This window comes from Adiantum capillus-veneris, chromosome 10, assembly GCF_014529385.1.
Source record: "Adiantum capillus-veneris isolate H3 chromosome 10, ASM1452938v2, whole genome shotgun sequence".
Classification (NCBI taxonomy): Eukaryota; Viridiplantae; Streptophyta; class Polypodiopsida; order Polypodiales; family Pteridaceae; genus Adiantum; species Adiantum capillus-veneris.
The window spans coordinates 18,328,168-18,343,769 of record NC_140940.1 but is presented as its reverse complement, the minus strand read 5'-3'; the positions used below and the strand labels follow the sequence as shown (position 1 = coordinate 18,343,769).

The following is a 15,602-nucleotide window of genomic DNA, read 5'->3' as shown; positions in this document are numbered from 1 at the left end:
AGATACACCTGTTGCAAAGTCTTTACACTCAAAATATTCACTCCAAACTCATTTGTGAAAAACACATATGAAGATAGAGTAGTAGTTCGAAAGTTTTGAAACTGAAATCTATGAGTACCTATATGCATAACTCATGTCGCCATGATTCTAATGATTACTTGTAGGTAAACAAGACATTGTTTGATGCACATATGACCACAAATAGCTCGTAGATGCATCAACACGTGCTTTCCATTTCACAAGAAATCTTTGGCATTGTGGCGTAGCTCCAAGCCTATCACGATGGTGCAGTTGAATCTCCAATGCGATGAGCAAGTGGGAAGTAGTGTTAGGATGAAGCTCACACTCTTTCTCTTTCTCTCTCACACATTGTTGACGGTACCTCAAAACTTTGATTATGAAAAATTTCTCTTTACAAAATGACCTAGGTACCTTATATACTAAGGTTACCATAGGTTAAACCTAAAATAGAGTTCAAGGGGTCAAAGGGCTTTGTATTTACAATTTGGAAGTGCCATTTTACCTGGACTTCTATAACTATTACAAATGATGTTTTTAACCATAATCTGCAACATTTCATAGCTATGAGAAAATAATCAAGTCTTTGTTGAGGTATGTCGTATTGATGATGACCCATGGGTCAACAAACCCAATGGTTTCTATGGATACACCAAGTAGTTGACCCCAAGAAATGATGTTTTTCAGTGAGAGAGAGACAATGCATGAAAGGAAAATGTGTGCTTGCACTAGAAAGTTGTGCGATTTGTTTAAGAGGATGAAGATATCAAGGAGACCATGAAGGGTCTTATTTAACAACTCAAAGATAGAAAAATAGTGCTTGGTCTTTGCCAAAGATAAAGAAGACTACAAAACATCGAGGATGTGAAGGTTGTCTTGTTGGGAATCAAGAAAAGAGTGTAACCCATTAAGTAAGTGCATTTATGCATCTATTCTTGCTATGTTTATGTTCCTAAGTTCTCAAACATGTCTCTTAAATTTTATATGCATACACATATTTTTTCTTCACCCATCACAAGGAAGTGGAGTGCAATACAACAACCTCCTTTGCACCTTACAACCACATAATAAATCACAAGAATGTTGGTGGCCACTTGGATGACAAGTGCTATGGTAAGATCATTGCAAAGAAGCTTGGAAGTATTTTGAAGGAGAACGAACTACATGCATGGAATGATCAAGCAATTTTGGATGAAGCTTGATTATCCAATAAGGGATATGTTACAATCTACAAATATGTGGTATCGTTTGCAATTTTCATTTGATTAAGACAGGCTTTAGCATCCTAAATCCCCGTACTTAGGTATGTTAAGACATAGGTTAAAAATATTCATATCAATCACACCCTACTTCCAAACCCTTTGTCTATTCAGAAAACAAGATGGGAAGTTAACAAGGAGGTGTTTCAAACTCTAGGTAGTCCTTTAAATCACATTGATTTGATAGACAAATCACTAAAAGGGGAGGAAATGGTATATGACAAGTATAGTAATATTTTTTATGATTTGATCGCTTTGAAAACAGACATTGTGCAGTTGTTTGATGCTACTCTAGAAGAGTGCAATGGTGTCCTAAAGTTTGTCATCAAGCTACATGAGTGTAAGCTTGTAAAGGAGACAAAGGTTAAGCAATCCACAATCACACTCATGAATAGAGCTCTGGATGCAAGCATTGGACCAAATGATCATAGAGACTTTAGTGTACAATCTGAGAACAACATTTTCCTTCTTGAAACCTTCAAGGTGAGGTAACGTTATTTTGATGGTCAAGTACCATTACAATTTTGTTTTACTCTTCAAAATGTGCATTCCACAAAGCTTAAAATTATCTTTCAAGGTTCCATATGAAAACTTTTATATTTTGAATTGGAGAAGAGTGCTAGATAAGCATCTTTGCAACCCCAAATTTCAACCCATTTTGGACATCCCACTTTCCAAAGTGCACATATGCACAATGCATGCACTTTGTAGGATAATAAAAAAGCTAATGTTTCTTTACATCTATTTTTCTTGTACCTCTCCCTAAAAAAAACTCAAGGAGGACATGTTAAGATAGAGCAAGATGAAAATAGGTCTAAGCATGATCGGGAGGGTCCAAAGAAGTTGTCTATTGGTGGGTGAAAGCCCAACTCTTCCTATCAATTCCTACAACTAGAAAACAATGCAAAAGAAATAGTGCATAAGAAAGACAAGTATTGAGATACAATATGTGAAAACATTTGCACAATGCTTTAGTTTATCATGCACACAATGGCGCAACAAGGAATCACAAGGCACAAAGATATGGAAAACCTTGGATGTAATATTCAAGTTTTGTGAATTGGACTCTTGGAGTGAAGCCGACTATGAAAATTATTTCCAAAAGGTTATGGAGACATTCCACAAGACATTCATAAGTTCATGGACAATCTAGCATGTCACTCACTACATGGTAATGTAATTGGCTTGATCGTATGCTAGCCTTTTGAATTGAAAATATGTATCTATACAATATTTTTCTTGTTATGTACAGAACACATTATTTGCTATAATCAGATGCCTTGGTTTGCCAGAGAATATCCAGAAGATTGGCTATCTAGCCTACACAAGGCATGGAGAAAACCCACTACCAAGCTCATACTAGATATTTCAACCACACTAAGGATGGAGATAGTGTATACAAAGCCAATAACTTAGAGGAACTACATCAATGGATGTATCAAAAACTTATGCACAAGTAACATTACAAGTCAAAGGCATTCATATTAACCATGCATTGAGACTAGCCAAAAAAAGATAGAGGAGGGAGATATGGAGTTGTCCTCTACAACAACACAACATGTAAATTGATGGCTATAGAAAGTTGAAATTTGTTTCATAAATCCATACACAAACCTTAATATATCTAGAATAACTTGAACTTTCCATAAAGTAAATGATGGTTGCAAAAAAATTAAAACCTGTTCCAAGATTTTTCTACAAAATCATTTTGACTTTGATGCATAAAACAAATACATTCTGGCTATTTTTAGTCATTGAGAAATGCTAAAAGATACTCTCGACCCTTGACCTTATCCAAAGGGCCCTCCTCCTTGTCGGTCTTTTTGAGCAATGTGTTTTGTTATCAACATCTGACGTGAGCACATTGAGGTTGGGATTTTCATTTGCCTCAAACTATGGGGCCTCTTCTATAAGTTGAAGGATTAAATACTTATGTTTGAGCAGATCATGTTTTGTATACCAAATGGGTGGGTCTATGATTTCAGAAGTTAGAAAATACGCAACATTTGTCAAAAAGTAGCAATTGCAGATGCCATAGATGCCATGTCCAACACCAAACATTGAAACCAGAACTTGCTTCTCTAATAGCCATGTCTCATATATATCTTGAGAGTTTCTTCAAAAAGAGGAAATACATCCTTGTCCTCAGCGCGACGAAAAAGCTACATTGAAAGAAAAGATAATTTGGGGCTCTCAAATTCTTCAAGTACTATCCAAGGAAGGAATTATTTCCCAAATCTCCCTTGCCTTATCCACAAGGATGAGGAATGAACTCATCATTATAGACTATCAACTATGAAAAATTAAATTAAGTGTTAGTACATACACATGAAATTATTCATCTATGAAAATCACCTACATAGAATTATACATTTGATTTTGATCTTCTTCGACTAATGTAGTGTTCCATAAGCTAAGTATGCTCTTGATTACAAAGGATAAAACAGAGTAGACATCATTGATGGAGCAGTTCTCCCAAACCCTATTATTCTAAGAATTTTATTATTTAGGATTGATCGGAATGGGTGCCCACCTGAGCGGACACGTAGCCAAACACCACATTTGTACTCTATTAATTGTCTGAGCTAGTGTAGTGATACTCTGTGTAGATCTTGATTCTAGAGTATCAGTCAATTCCTTGTGTTGCAATTCTATCATGAAAATTGTAAAGGTCCATGTGAACCACTCATTGACCATTTAGAATGCCCTAGGTATAAATGTCAATAACCTTAATGTGAAAAACGGCTTATCTTTAGAAGAAGAAAGGGCTTTCATGTATGTACACTCGAGCTACTGAGTAGCTCCAATTTGTAATCGACTTTTCTAACGATTGGGTGATCAATTTTCAATTCCAAAATGTTCTTTTGTTCCTCTCTCTTTGTTCTTTTATATGAGTGTAAGCATTGTCAGTTTTGTTGAGGTTCGCGACTACGCGTTTGTGAGCCTAATCTTTAGATTTGAGTGCTTAAATCACTATTTTTAGTCATTTTGACCAGAGGAGAGTCTTTGTAGACCATACGACAGCATTTTTGGACTGATCTGTTGCAGTTTTTAGGGCCTTTTCATGATGGATCATGATTTTGGTACCTTGTTGGATTGTGGCTAGACTTTGTAGGATAGTGTCCCTGGGTGTAGACCTCCTCCTAAAGTTTCATTGATTTTTGAGTCCATTCAAGTGCCAAAATGGTGTGGCTACCTAGAGCTGTGAGAAAGGACATAGGTAGATTTCCCTCATAGTTGAGTGTTGGTTTGCTTGTAGAGTTGTTGTGTTTGCTTATTAAGGTTCATTTCTTGAGATTGACGATCTCAAAGAGTCTCCGTGCCCCATCCGAGTCACGATGACCCGCTACATCAATCTCAAGAAGCGAACCTTAACAAGAAAACACACCAACTCTACAATCAATGATCAGGGAAATCTATCTATGTCCTTTCTCACAGCTCTAGGTCATCACACCATTTTAACACTTGAAGGAATTCGAAATGCAACAAAATTTTAGGAGGAGGTCTAGGATACCTAGGGACACAATCCTACAAAGTTTGGTCGCAATCCAACAAGGTATCAAAAATGATCCATCATGAAAAAGGTCCTAAAAGCTACAACGAATGAGTCCAACAATGCCGCCCTACGGTCTAGGAACACTCTCCTATGGTCAAAATGACTAAAAATAGTGATTTAAGCACTCAAATCGAAAGATTAGGCTTACAAACACGTAATCACGAATCTCGACTACTAGATGCTCCAACTTGTAATCGACTTTTCTAATGGGTAATCAATTTTCAATTCCAAAATGGGCATTGTGTCCCTCTCTGTTTGATCTTTCATTTAAGTGGAAGCATTGGCAGCACCAATGTGCCATCAGAGGTGAAAAAAGAGATACTCTTTCCTCTCTCTTTGAACTTCTTCATCTTTGGGACCTTCGCCCTGTAGGATAAGATTTGCAATGTCCTCTCCTCTTGTATTCTCTAGGAGAATAGTTATTGCTTTTTCGGAAGAGGAGGAAGGTGAATTAGAAAAAGAAGAGGGTGACCTCTTTCGTGCAGTTTTTGTCCTTTGTCTCCTCTCTTCCCTTTTAAAGTGATGAATAGAAGGACTATGGGTTTTTCGTTTCCTCTTGGGAGGAATTAATGGCAGTCTAGAACGCAGTCTTTGTGGAGCCACATCTGCAGACGAGAATACGTACATCAAAGCTCTTTCTTATTTTAAAGATAAGCCTTCTTTCACATCAAGGTTATTGACAATTATACCTAGGGTATTCTAAATGGAATGTGGCCATCTCACACGGACCTTTACAAGTATCATGACATCATTAAAAAACTGAGGGAATCGATTGCTACTCTGGAATCAAGATTTATACAGAGTATCCCTACACTAGCTTGGCAAAATAATAGCCTATAAATGTGGTGTCCGCGGCTACGTGTTCGATCTGGTGGGTGCCCGTTCAGTCACTCCTCAAACATTCCCCCCTGCCTAGCTTGTGTTGTCCCTTGACACGACCTTGTATAGTCTTGTCATATGGTTGTCTTCAACTTTGTTTTCAAGGTTGGTGTCTAGCATGGGAAGTGCTTTGTCATTGATGATGCTCCCACCTTCCTTTAGTGCTTCATATGTCATGTTGCATGGTTGATTCATGTGTTGGACTTCATTTGTCGAGGCAATTTTGCATCTTATTGGTCGTTGTTCTTCTTTTTACCACTTTCTTTTCCGTGAAGAGTTCTTTTGATGTTTTTGCCTTTGTCATTGACTTGCAATATTTCCCTATCTTCGGCACTGTGGAACTCCTTATGGTTTTCTATTCAGAGCTTTTTTGCTAAAGTTATCATTGTTTTTTTGTTTTTGTATGACATTCTTTGCCTCTCCATTGATCATTGAAGCTTTATCTTCAAGGTTGGTCCTTTGTTTCAGAAGAGCTTTGGCATTGATGACACTCTCCCCTTCCTTGAGTGATTCATATCTGCCATGTTGTTGATACATGATTTGAGCTTTAATTGTCAAGGAAACTTTTCTTCTTGTTGCACATTATTCTCTTTGTTGCCAATCTTGGCCCCCGTGAAGATGGATTTTGATGTTGCCTGCCTTTGTTAAAATTGATTATCATGGGCTGTTGACTTTATGATGGATTTTCTTTCAAGGTCCACTACAATTTGAGTTTCCTGCAATAGGTATCCAGTGTTGAAGCACTCTGTGAGCTACATATCATTTTTGTGGATAGCTCGCTTGCTAATTTTTTCATTGCTTTTTGTTGTAGGACATTATTTAACTTGCCATTTTTTGATGGACCTTTGTTGTCTTCCTTGAAGATAAGAGATGCTTTCGATAAGTATGTTTGAATCTGCAGCTGTAGCTCCTAGTTTTTGTCAATTGATTTGGATATCCACTTCCTTAGAAGTGATATATACAAGAAGATAATGATGATGGTTTCTACATTAGGGTATAAAAACTTGGATGACCAAAGGTAAAAAACCCGGTGGTAAAAAACTGCCTTTGGTATACGCTCTTATTGGAGTTGAGCAGTTCTACTTGAAGTACCTATCATTCAAGGTGAGTGCTTCGGAGAAACAAAGGAAGAGTGCATAATGCAAGTGCCAATTATGGGACACTCTATATGCATACAATAAACCTTTCAAACAAAAGCATGCAGTGTGAAAGAGGGATTTTATGGATGCTTCAAGGAGCAAATGTAGCATATGTGACATCAAGGGATGTCACAATAGCTTCCATGTTTTCAAGAAGGGTTTTTGATGTACAAGCTTCTCCACTCATACCACACTCACTGTGATGAGTGTGTGAGTGTCTTTTGGACTTCCTCCTTCACTTACAACTATACTACAATGACTTGAACTCTTATGCTCACCTATATCAACATGAACGACACAACATAAATATGCTCAACTCTTCCAGCTTGAGCAGTACCTAGAATAGCTAAGACACTTAGACCACAAAGAATATTACATGAAGGTTTGGCACTAATGCCTCGCTCATTTGGTGGCTTAGTTGCATGAATGTTACTTTTATGTGATGTATGTTTCATGGCTACTTGGACTTACCTGTTCAAGGCCAAAAACCCAATCCCCTAAGTTTTCAAAATTTAGGCCTCTTCCATTGTGTTGGTCTTTGGATGCCACCATTTTCTCAAGTAGGTTGGCATATTTTGGCTCCTCTCACCGCTTTGTGAAACAAGTTCTTCAGTTGTTGTAGAGACCGATGAAGCCTTTGCTTTATCTCCCATGAGAAGCGGTTGAATTTGTGTGTGGGTTCTTTGTGTTTGAGTTTTCCACGAGCAATTTTGAAACCCAACTTGTTTTCGGTCCTTGTGTGACCGTCTTTGAAGTTTTCTCTTCTGCTTTGGCTTGATTGACACTAGGCTTTGGTATCCATATCTGATGATTTATTTTGCAAAAGCCTTGATTTTGGAGTTGATGACGAGGTATCCATCTAGAGATTGTAGTAGCATTTATTACAATTGGCTTCTGTTGGATGTTGGTTGTTTTTGTTGGCTTTTGGACAAAAGCTTGTGCTACCTGATTTGTCTTGGTTGTCCCAGATTGAGATACACTTTTTGGTAACCATATTTGAGTGTTACTTGCATAAAATCCATGTGCTTCGAGTAGCTTTACTATAATCATCCGTTGCTGAATCTGTTTGTATTGTGTAGCTTCATTGAAGTCTGCTGACTCTGGCACCACTACTTGTCTCATTTCTTGTTTCTTTGATCTTGTCTTTTGCCTATTGTGGTTGTTCTTTTTCCTCCTATAGTAGTTTTTGCTCCATTGATAGCACGTCTTGTTCTTTGTACAACTTGTTGGTTGAGGTGGGTATGTCCAGACTGCTACTTTAGGCTTTTTTGTCCCAAACATTAGCATTTCCTTAGAGGTACCGCTGAGCAGTGATTGACTCATTTGATGCTACACACCTTGTCACTTTTTGTTGTCGATGTTGAACTTGAGCTTCATGTATCCAAACTGAGTCTTTGACTTTCATGTGCTCTTTGGATACCAACACTTGTTGACATTCTTCGGCTTCTTTTGGATGCTCTTTTGTGATGGAAACTTTGATTGATATACCTTTTGCTTACATACAAAAGGCAACTGCACCCGGATAATATTGTAAGATTGGAGATAAGAGCCTTACATACCACTTTTGTAAGGCAATTTCTTTCTGTATTGCAACATGTGATTGTGTAGTATCCTATGTCATGCCATCCGTAGAAACTGCCACTAGAGTCATGATTCATCGTGGCACACATCAACACGATGTGTGCAACGGCACATCAAAAAACTAACGGACAACACCAAGGTGATGGTGCAAAGGATTTTGACTATTGACCCACACGCAGGAGCCAGGAAGGTTCAAATGTGTTTGGAAAAAGAAATTATAAGTACAACACTTATTTGCAACAACACCAATGAAGGAATTTTAGGCGAGCAATAGCTATTTGCAATCGCTGAGGAGTTGGGGCCATTGGTGCAAGATAATTGGTACAATCATTTCCTAGATTCTTATTTCGACGCAAAACTCTATGCTAGATTATTTTTTATCTAAACACTTTTAACATTGTTAGGTTTCTGAGGTCAATATCTATTTTACGTAGAGGGGTTGACAAAGAATCTTTTGGCACTGATGCACTCCTAAAGCTGAAGCAAGACTACACATATGAGTTTTTCCATGGAATCCGGTTTCCTCGTCAAGGTACGGAGGCGGAGAAATGTTATGTCTTCAAAATGTCCACAATTGGCCCAGCATCTGGTGTGGACCTAGTGAACCGAATGAGACAAGATCGGGATGGAAATTTTCAACGTGCATGGATCCAGTTTGATCACCCCAGATGTGTTAACGAATGGGTGACTATGGCATGTCATGTCTATGATCCAAGGTACATGGCGCACCTTAAGAGATTTGTGGCTTGCCTTTGACTCTCTCTAAAACAATTTGTTTGCAACATGCAGGACCTTTTGACTATTGCAACTTGTGAAATGAAACAGGAATACATGGAAATGCAATGTTTGTTTTGGGAGCTCCTCAATGATGTAATGATATTGTGTGGGTGTGACAAAGATAATTTCTTTGGCTTTGTGGTGGATGAAGCTCAAGAAAATTGGAATGCCGTTTGAATTGTTTTCAATGGTGGTGACAAGACCAATACAGTGAGCAGTCGAGAGCGTTCTTGTCTTTTCCATTGGAAGAAAAGCTTGAATCAACACACAATGAAGTATGTGGTGCAAGCTTCTCAACACACACACAAAGAAATGTGTGAGAAGTGGAGGCAAACACCAACAAAAGAGGCTGTAGCAATAGAGGATGATCTGATACACCAATGGTGGGGTAACGTTCATTGGATAGACCGTAACATTCCATACATGGATTCATGGCTTAGTTGGTGGAAAATTCGTATTTCACATTGGGGTGGCATTATGACATGCGTATAAAGTAGCTCTGATGGACCAAACACTCCACGCACTAACCTTGCAGAGAGCAAGCATGACAGCTGGCTAGCAGGGGAGAATTTTTGTAAATGCATTTCATTATATGATTCATGTACAACCGACCTTCAAAATTCCATCTTACAGAGCACAAAAGCCATTTCATACAGCCATGGAAAACACATTGGGAAGGGTCCATCAATACAAAAGCTTACAAAATGCCATGAAAAACGTCCCAGCCAAGTGATAAGAGCAGTGAATGTGGCTACTAAGGGCACTCCAATGTATAAACAACCAACTCCATTGACAGGAGATAAGGAGACATCAAGACAAAAACGCAATCCAAATGAGGTTATCAACGTCGAAGATGATGCATCGCATAGGCCTAAGTACAACTTGGTCACCAAAGATCGCAAGAAGTGTGGAAGACCACGTAAGATCAACTTTGCAGAAGAAAATATATCACAAACCCCAAAACAAAGTATAGGTTCTGGTGGGCTGTATGTAGTTGAGCGCAAGGTCAAGGAGGCAATGTGGGCCATACGCCGAACTCCACAAGGTAGTAGGGTCACATGTAGCGGCACGCCAAGAGGAGGACGCAGGTGTGGATGCAATATTGCAGGTTCTAGCCTTGGTATACGAGACCCATCTTTTGAAGGATATCAAAAACATCCAAACGGTGTGGTGCGTCAATGGTTTTGGTTTTGTCCGCCATCATGTCTTGAATTGCCATATAGTAGACCAGGACATTGAACCGCAGCCTCAGCATCCACCACACACTTGGCGCGTGCATGTGGGCACCAACCTCTCGAAGGGTGAGGTGCAAATATTGCATGAACGGGGGTATCAAGTGGATCTCAGCAAAGAAGGAATATCCAATGTAACGTTGGTTGTTCCTGTACACAATATGACCAACTCTCCTTTCAATTCAAAAGACACATCCACTCCTGAAAGCAGTGCAAGAGCCACACTGTGAGATGGTGTGAATGTACGGTATCGGACTTCCATTTTCGAGGATGCTGCTTGCAAGATCAGTTTAGCACTAGCCCTGAGAGCGAAGGTTGCAGAAGAGATATGTGGAGTAGATGTTGTTAATGAGGTCTTCAAAGAAGAGACCAAAGTGAAGATGGTCATGTTGGGATGTACAAATTTTGTATTAGCAACCAGCCATCGTGCACATGTGCAGACTTCATGGAACGAGTGTCAAAGAAAAAACCATATCTTTCATGTAAACATTTGTATTTTATTTATCTGCATGTGCTAGGGTTAAGCCAAAATGAGAACATGTTTATCCATCAACCAATCCTAGCAGATGCTGATATATTCAGGGCACTGAGCGGAAGCCGCACCTATCCATGCATGGATGCATAGCATTTGTGAATTCTCACTTTTTCTTAGTATGCTTCACAAAATGGACAACTGTACTAGTTTCTAATTTTATCTTATGATGACCTCATTTTAGTACATTCATTTGGGGGGTTGCCATTTTACGAGCCAAAACCCACAAGCTAACGAGCTTAGTATCCAGACATGTGATCATAACTTCTAGTGTTTCCAAGTATATTTCGAAGTGAAATTATCATTGGATAATTTTTAGCTTTATTAACCCCTTTGTAACATTTTAATTCTTTGTGATTTATGTATGAAAAATAAAGTGATTGCCAACAGCAAACCCTCACAAGTTACTACAAAAACTTATTCATATGCAACACCATAGTTTCATCTTATAAACTTCAAAATATGGAGTACAAAAAACATGAGTAGCACACTACAAAAAAGGCTAGAAGTGTTCACAAAATACAAGGATATGTAGGTGTTCACACTCTTGCGAGGGCAATATGAAGCTCATCTTTTGTTAAAGCAGATTGGTGGACTAGCTTATTGGTTTCCAACTCAAGTTTCAAGTGGCATAAGAAGACACAATAGATGTGTTTACATGGCATGTAGCATTCTGTTATGCATGATCTACGTAGAAAATCATCACATGTACATGACGGAAACACACAAATAGTAACATTGTATGGAGCTCCTTTTCTCTTTGACCCTTGTGTAGTCAAAATGTACTCAACATATTCCCGTTACTGAACCACATTGTTTGCACTACCTGATATTCCATAGACATTGCAACAACAATTCTTGTTTTTACTAATTGCTCTTCTAAAGATGACTTTTTGACCCTCTCTGTATTCTAGCCGTGCTCCCTTGTTTGCAATGCTTTGTTTCGGACCTGTAGGGGATTTAACAACACATGTCTGTGTTACGCCTTCCAAAATAAATCCTCCTGTTTGAAGACAAAGAATCTCATTAGGATTGAGACATGTTCTAACTGCCACAACCCATTTTGCTGGTGCAGGTGATAGTAACCCATAAATTGCAGTTGTCGGTTCCCAAGTGCTCTCCACAACATCACCACAAAACCATAGCATTTGTGGTTGAATATCGGATGCATCCTTTGAGACACGAATTCTTCCATAGAAAGAAGGGGCAGGGACTCCCTCCTTCCCAGCACGCCCCTTTGAATCTATGTATTTTTGACACTTTGCTTTTATGGTTCTAATATATCCCTGACATCGTACCATGCTTCCGGGATTGGTATGTCATATAGCCCACAATGTTGGACTAACATCCACCTCGCTTATTTGTGTAGTCCCTTCATTTTGACTAGCGCTCGCGGTTGGATAAGAGTGCCTTCGGGGAACTGGCTTAGTGATCCTTTGAAACTCTGGTTGATGAGAATAAAACTCATGAATTGGTGACACAATTGATCTAGGTCTCTTTTTTCTCTCTGTTGTAGTATTCTCATATCCAATGTCTGCCTCTGCTCCAACTCCAATTTCCTCTACAACTTCAGTTGTGAGGTCTATTATGTTTCTTTGTGAGTATGATCTTTTCTTCCACATTGCATCTCTTTGTTGCAGCTTACAAAGTCTTGGTCCAGATCCTATGTGTTGCCCTTTCAAAAATGCAGCATGCCAACCCCCTTGCAAACAAGAGGCTGTGAGGTCTGAGAGACATGCTTCATACAAAGACATGTATTTGAACCCATTGTTTGTAGCCAACCAACTCCCATGAATGGACTCTGACAGTTTACTCCTTGGAACCAAATATCTATCATGTTCCTCCATTGCCTGCAAAAATGTTTACATTATTAGTGACAGCAGTGAGTAATCATGTATGGATGTACTATTTGTGAATAGAAAATATGTACCTTCAAAATGTATTCTCCCCAATGAAAAACCCTTGCATGCCACCATGAAATCCAAGTCTCAAGCATCATTTCATTGTTGGGTCTGGCATTACCCATTTCCAACCACTCACAAAGAGAATCTAGTTCATTTTTTGCACTCTCAGCAGTAGGTGAATTTTTCCAAGCTCTGCACCTAATTTTGAATTCCTCTTGTTTCTCTGGAGAAATACACTTTGCTCCATCTCACTATCATGTGGAAGACATGAGTACATCTTGCATCCACACAAGGCTATACAAAATGGAGGACAACTGCAATACAGGCACTTCAAAGATCCATTTGTAGTGAGGGCGAGCTTTTTGAAATGGGGCCTCTAAACCCAAACCAATGGGCCTACCCTCACAAAATGTTCGTAAAGAGGTACGCACACTACTTGGGACACCACCTTCTTTTGGGAGTGGAGAAGGAAACCAATCAAAATAACACTTGCACTCACCCACTCAAGCAACACACTTTGAAAACCCCCTTACTCTATATACACTTTGGACACTTGAACACCATCAATGATTATGCAACCCAATGCCGTGCATCAAAATGAAATATGCAATTTGTGGAATAGCATTCACCTTCTCCCCATAAGAATACCCATAATACATCCAAACTCTTCCTCTCTCAAGCACTCATCAAAAAATCATGCGCACAAGACTTGCCTCTCAAACACACAAGAGAATCACTTACATCAAACTAACACACTTTGCATAGAGAGCTCATCTCCATCTATGCAATGCCGTGACACAAATAAAATCACCATGAGAGGTAGCCACATGCATATGTAATGAAGCAAAAGAGAGTTGGAGTGAGAAATTTCTTTAGACCAATTGAATAAGTGTGGAGAAACAAACCAATGGTAAATGGAGAATAGAACACTTACTTGATTTCTCGCACACCTTTTAAGGGGAGGACAGACGCTTGCTAACCATCACGAATTGCGACACTTGAAAGTTTTGAAGATGATTTCATGATCATTAACATAACCATGAGAGAGATCATGATGTATTTACAAGTTATTGAGGTGCTACAAATGATTTATTGGGTTGATGGAGTAAGAGATTGTAGAATGGAAAGAGTGGAGAATAGAGTTGCACTTCCTCCAAAGAGGAGGGTTAGGAGGGAGGATGTGAAAGAGGGAGAGTTGGGGTTTTCTCTACTATTGATCAAGAAACAACATGAAGTTGAAAATATAGGTGTGTGTCCTTGAGTCTCTCCAAGGGGAGCTATTTATAGTTGTGTAGGAGTGGGATTATGCTACACTTAATTAGAGTAAGTGATTAGACCTAATTAAGTGTCCTTTGACCACTCATTGAATATTGGATATAAAAGGGACTACTTATTCACCAAAAATATCATTTTAAACCGTGAAGGCTCCATAGGGATGCATAATGTAGGTGGGCCCCACCATGAGGCCCTACGGGTGGCTCCTGCGGGGTATCTCAACTTGTCTGTCTTGGCATTTAGAAAGCATCTTTAGGTTGGTCCCATCACATGCAAGTGACATTGAACACTCATTGCTCTTCTAGAAGATGATTAGGGGAAAAATAAGATCTCACCCTCTTGATTAACTTGATTTACAGTTCCCTTTTGCTGCGAATCTGACAGATTTACACTATTTTGACCATAACTTTTTACCTGTAGCTCGGAATGACATGCTTCAAAAGGAAAAATTGACCTTCTCAACATATTTGATATGAATTTGGACTATTCTTCACGCCCATGCACCAAGGAATTCGGTTTGGAAGGTCCACACTAGGCTAGAGAACCTTTTGCTTCCAAGTCTTCTTGTATGGGCCCTTTGTTTGTATGCATCCAAGGGGAATCATGCTTTTTCAAAAGGCTATGATGCTTAAACAAATAGAGGAGGGCCCAATATTATTTTCTTGTGAAAAGAATATACAATTGGAGTCTTTTTGAAAGGAGAGAAACTATATGTATATTCTTAAGAGATATTGGGCCACCTATGTAGGGGGCATAAAAGACTTGTAGAGAGGGACCATAATCTTTGGTAAAGACAAGTGGAGAGCTGATTTCCATGGTAATTTATCTATATGGGATGCAAGATGGATATAGTATTTTTCTACTACTAATTCACAAGAGGTAAGAATGTTTGGGGTAGATAGTTGGTTATTGTATGCTTACTTTTATTTACAAAGCAAAAAGAAAAGGGTGGTAATATAAATATATGACTAAGGTGACATTTTTGGGAAGAGTACAATGTATGTGTCGCCACAAAGGTTAAACGAAGAGGGGGAATTTACTCTAGATAACTTAATAGCGTAGAAAAATATATACACATATGAGGAAGAGGACGTTGAGTAGGCTAAGAAATGTTGCAAAAAGATGGTTACCATTTTATGCCACTCATATTAGCCTTCCCCCAAGCCTAAAGATATTTTTTTTTCTTTCTTTTGTCATTTAATTTTTTATTTATTTTTTTCAATAGGAGGAGTGTCATGCACTCTTTTACTCCATTAGACCTGCTTTTCATTACCTCAATCCCATAAATCGGAGATGGGAGGGTTGCCTTGGGTATGTTCAGATTCCAAGGCTGGTTCTTCTTTGCACATCAAAGCTTTAAAAATAGGTGGAGCATTTGCCAAGCCGAAGGGATCCATGCCAATTTGGAGCTTAGACGATGTAGGCAGATGACTGCCTATCAACGGATTGA

At 38.9% G+C, this 15,602-nt stretch overlaps 1 protein-coding gene across 1 annotated transcript; it reads right to left on the bottom strand.

Annotated features, from left to right (window-relative positions):
- Positions 1-12,292: 12,292 nt before the first annotated feature.
- On the bottom strand, positions 12,293-12,820 carry LOC147448513 (uncharacterized). Its single transcript, XM_086522399.1, has one exon. It carries the CDS (start codon positions 12,818-12,820, stop codon positions 12,293-12,295), a length of 528 nt encoding a protein of 175 aa, XP_086378525.1.
- Between the last annotated feature and the right edge of the window lie 2,782 nt (positions 12,821-15,602).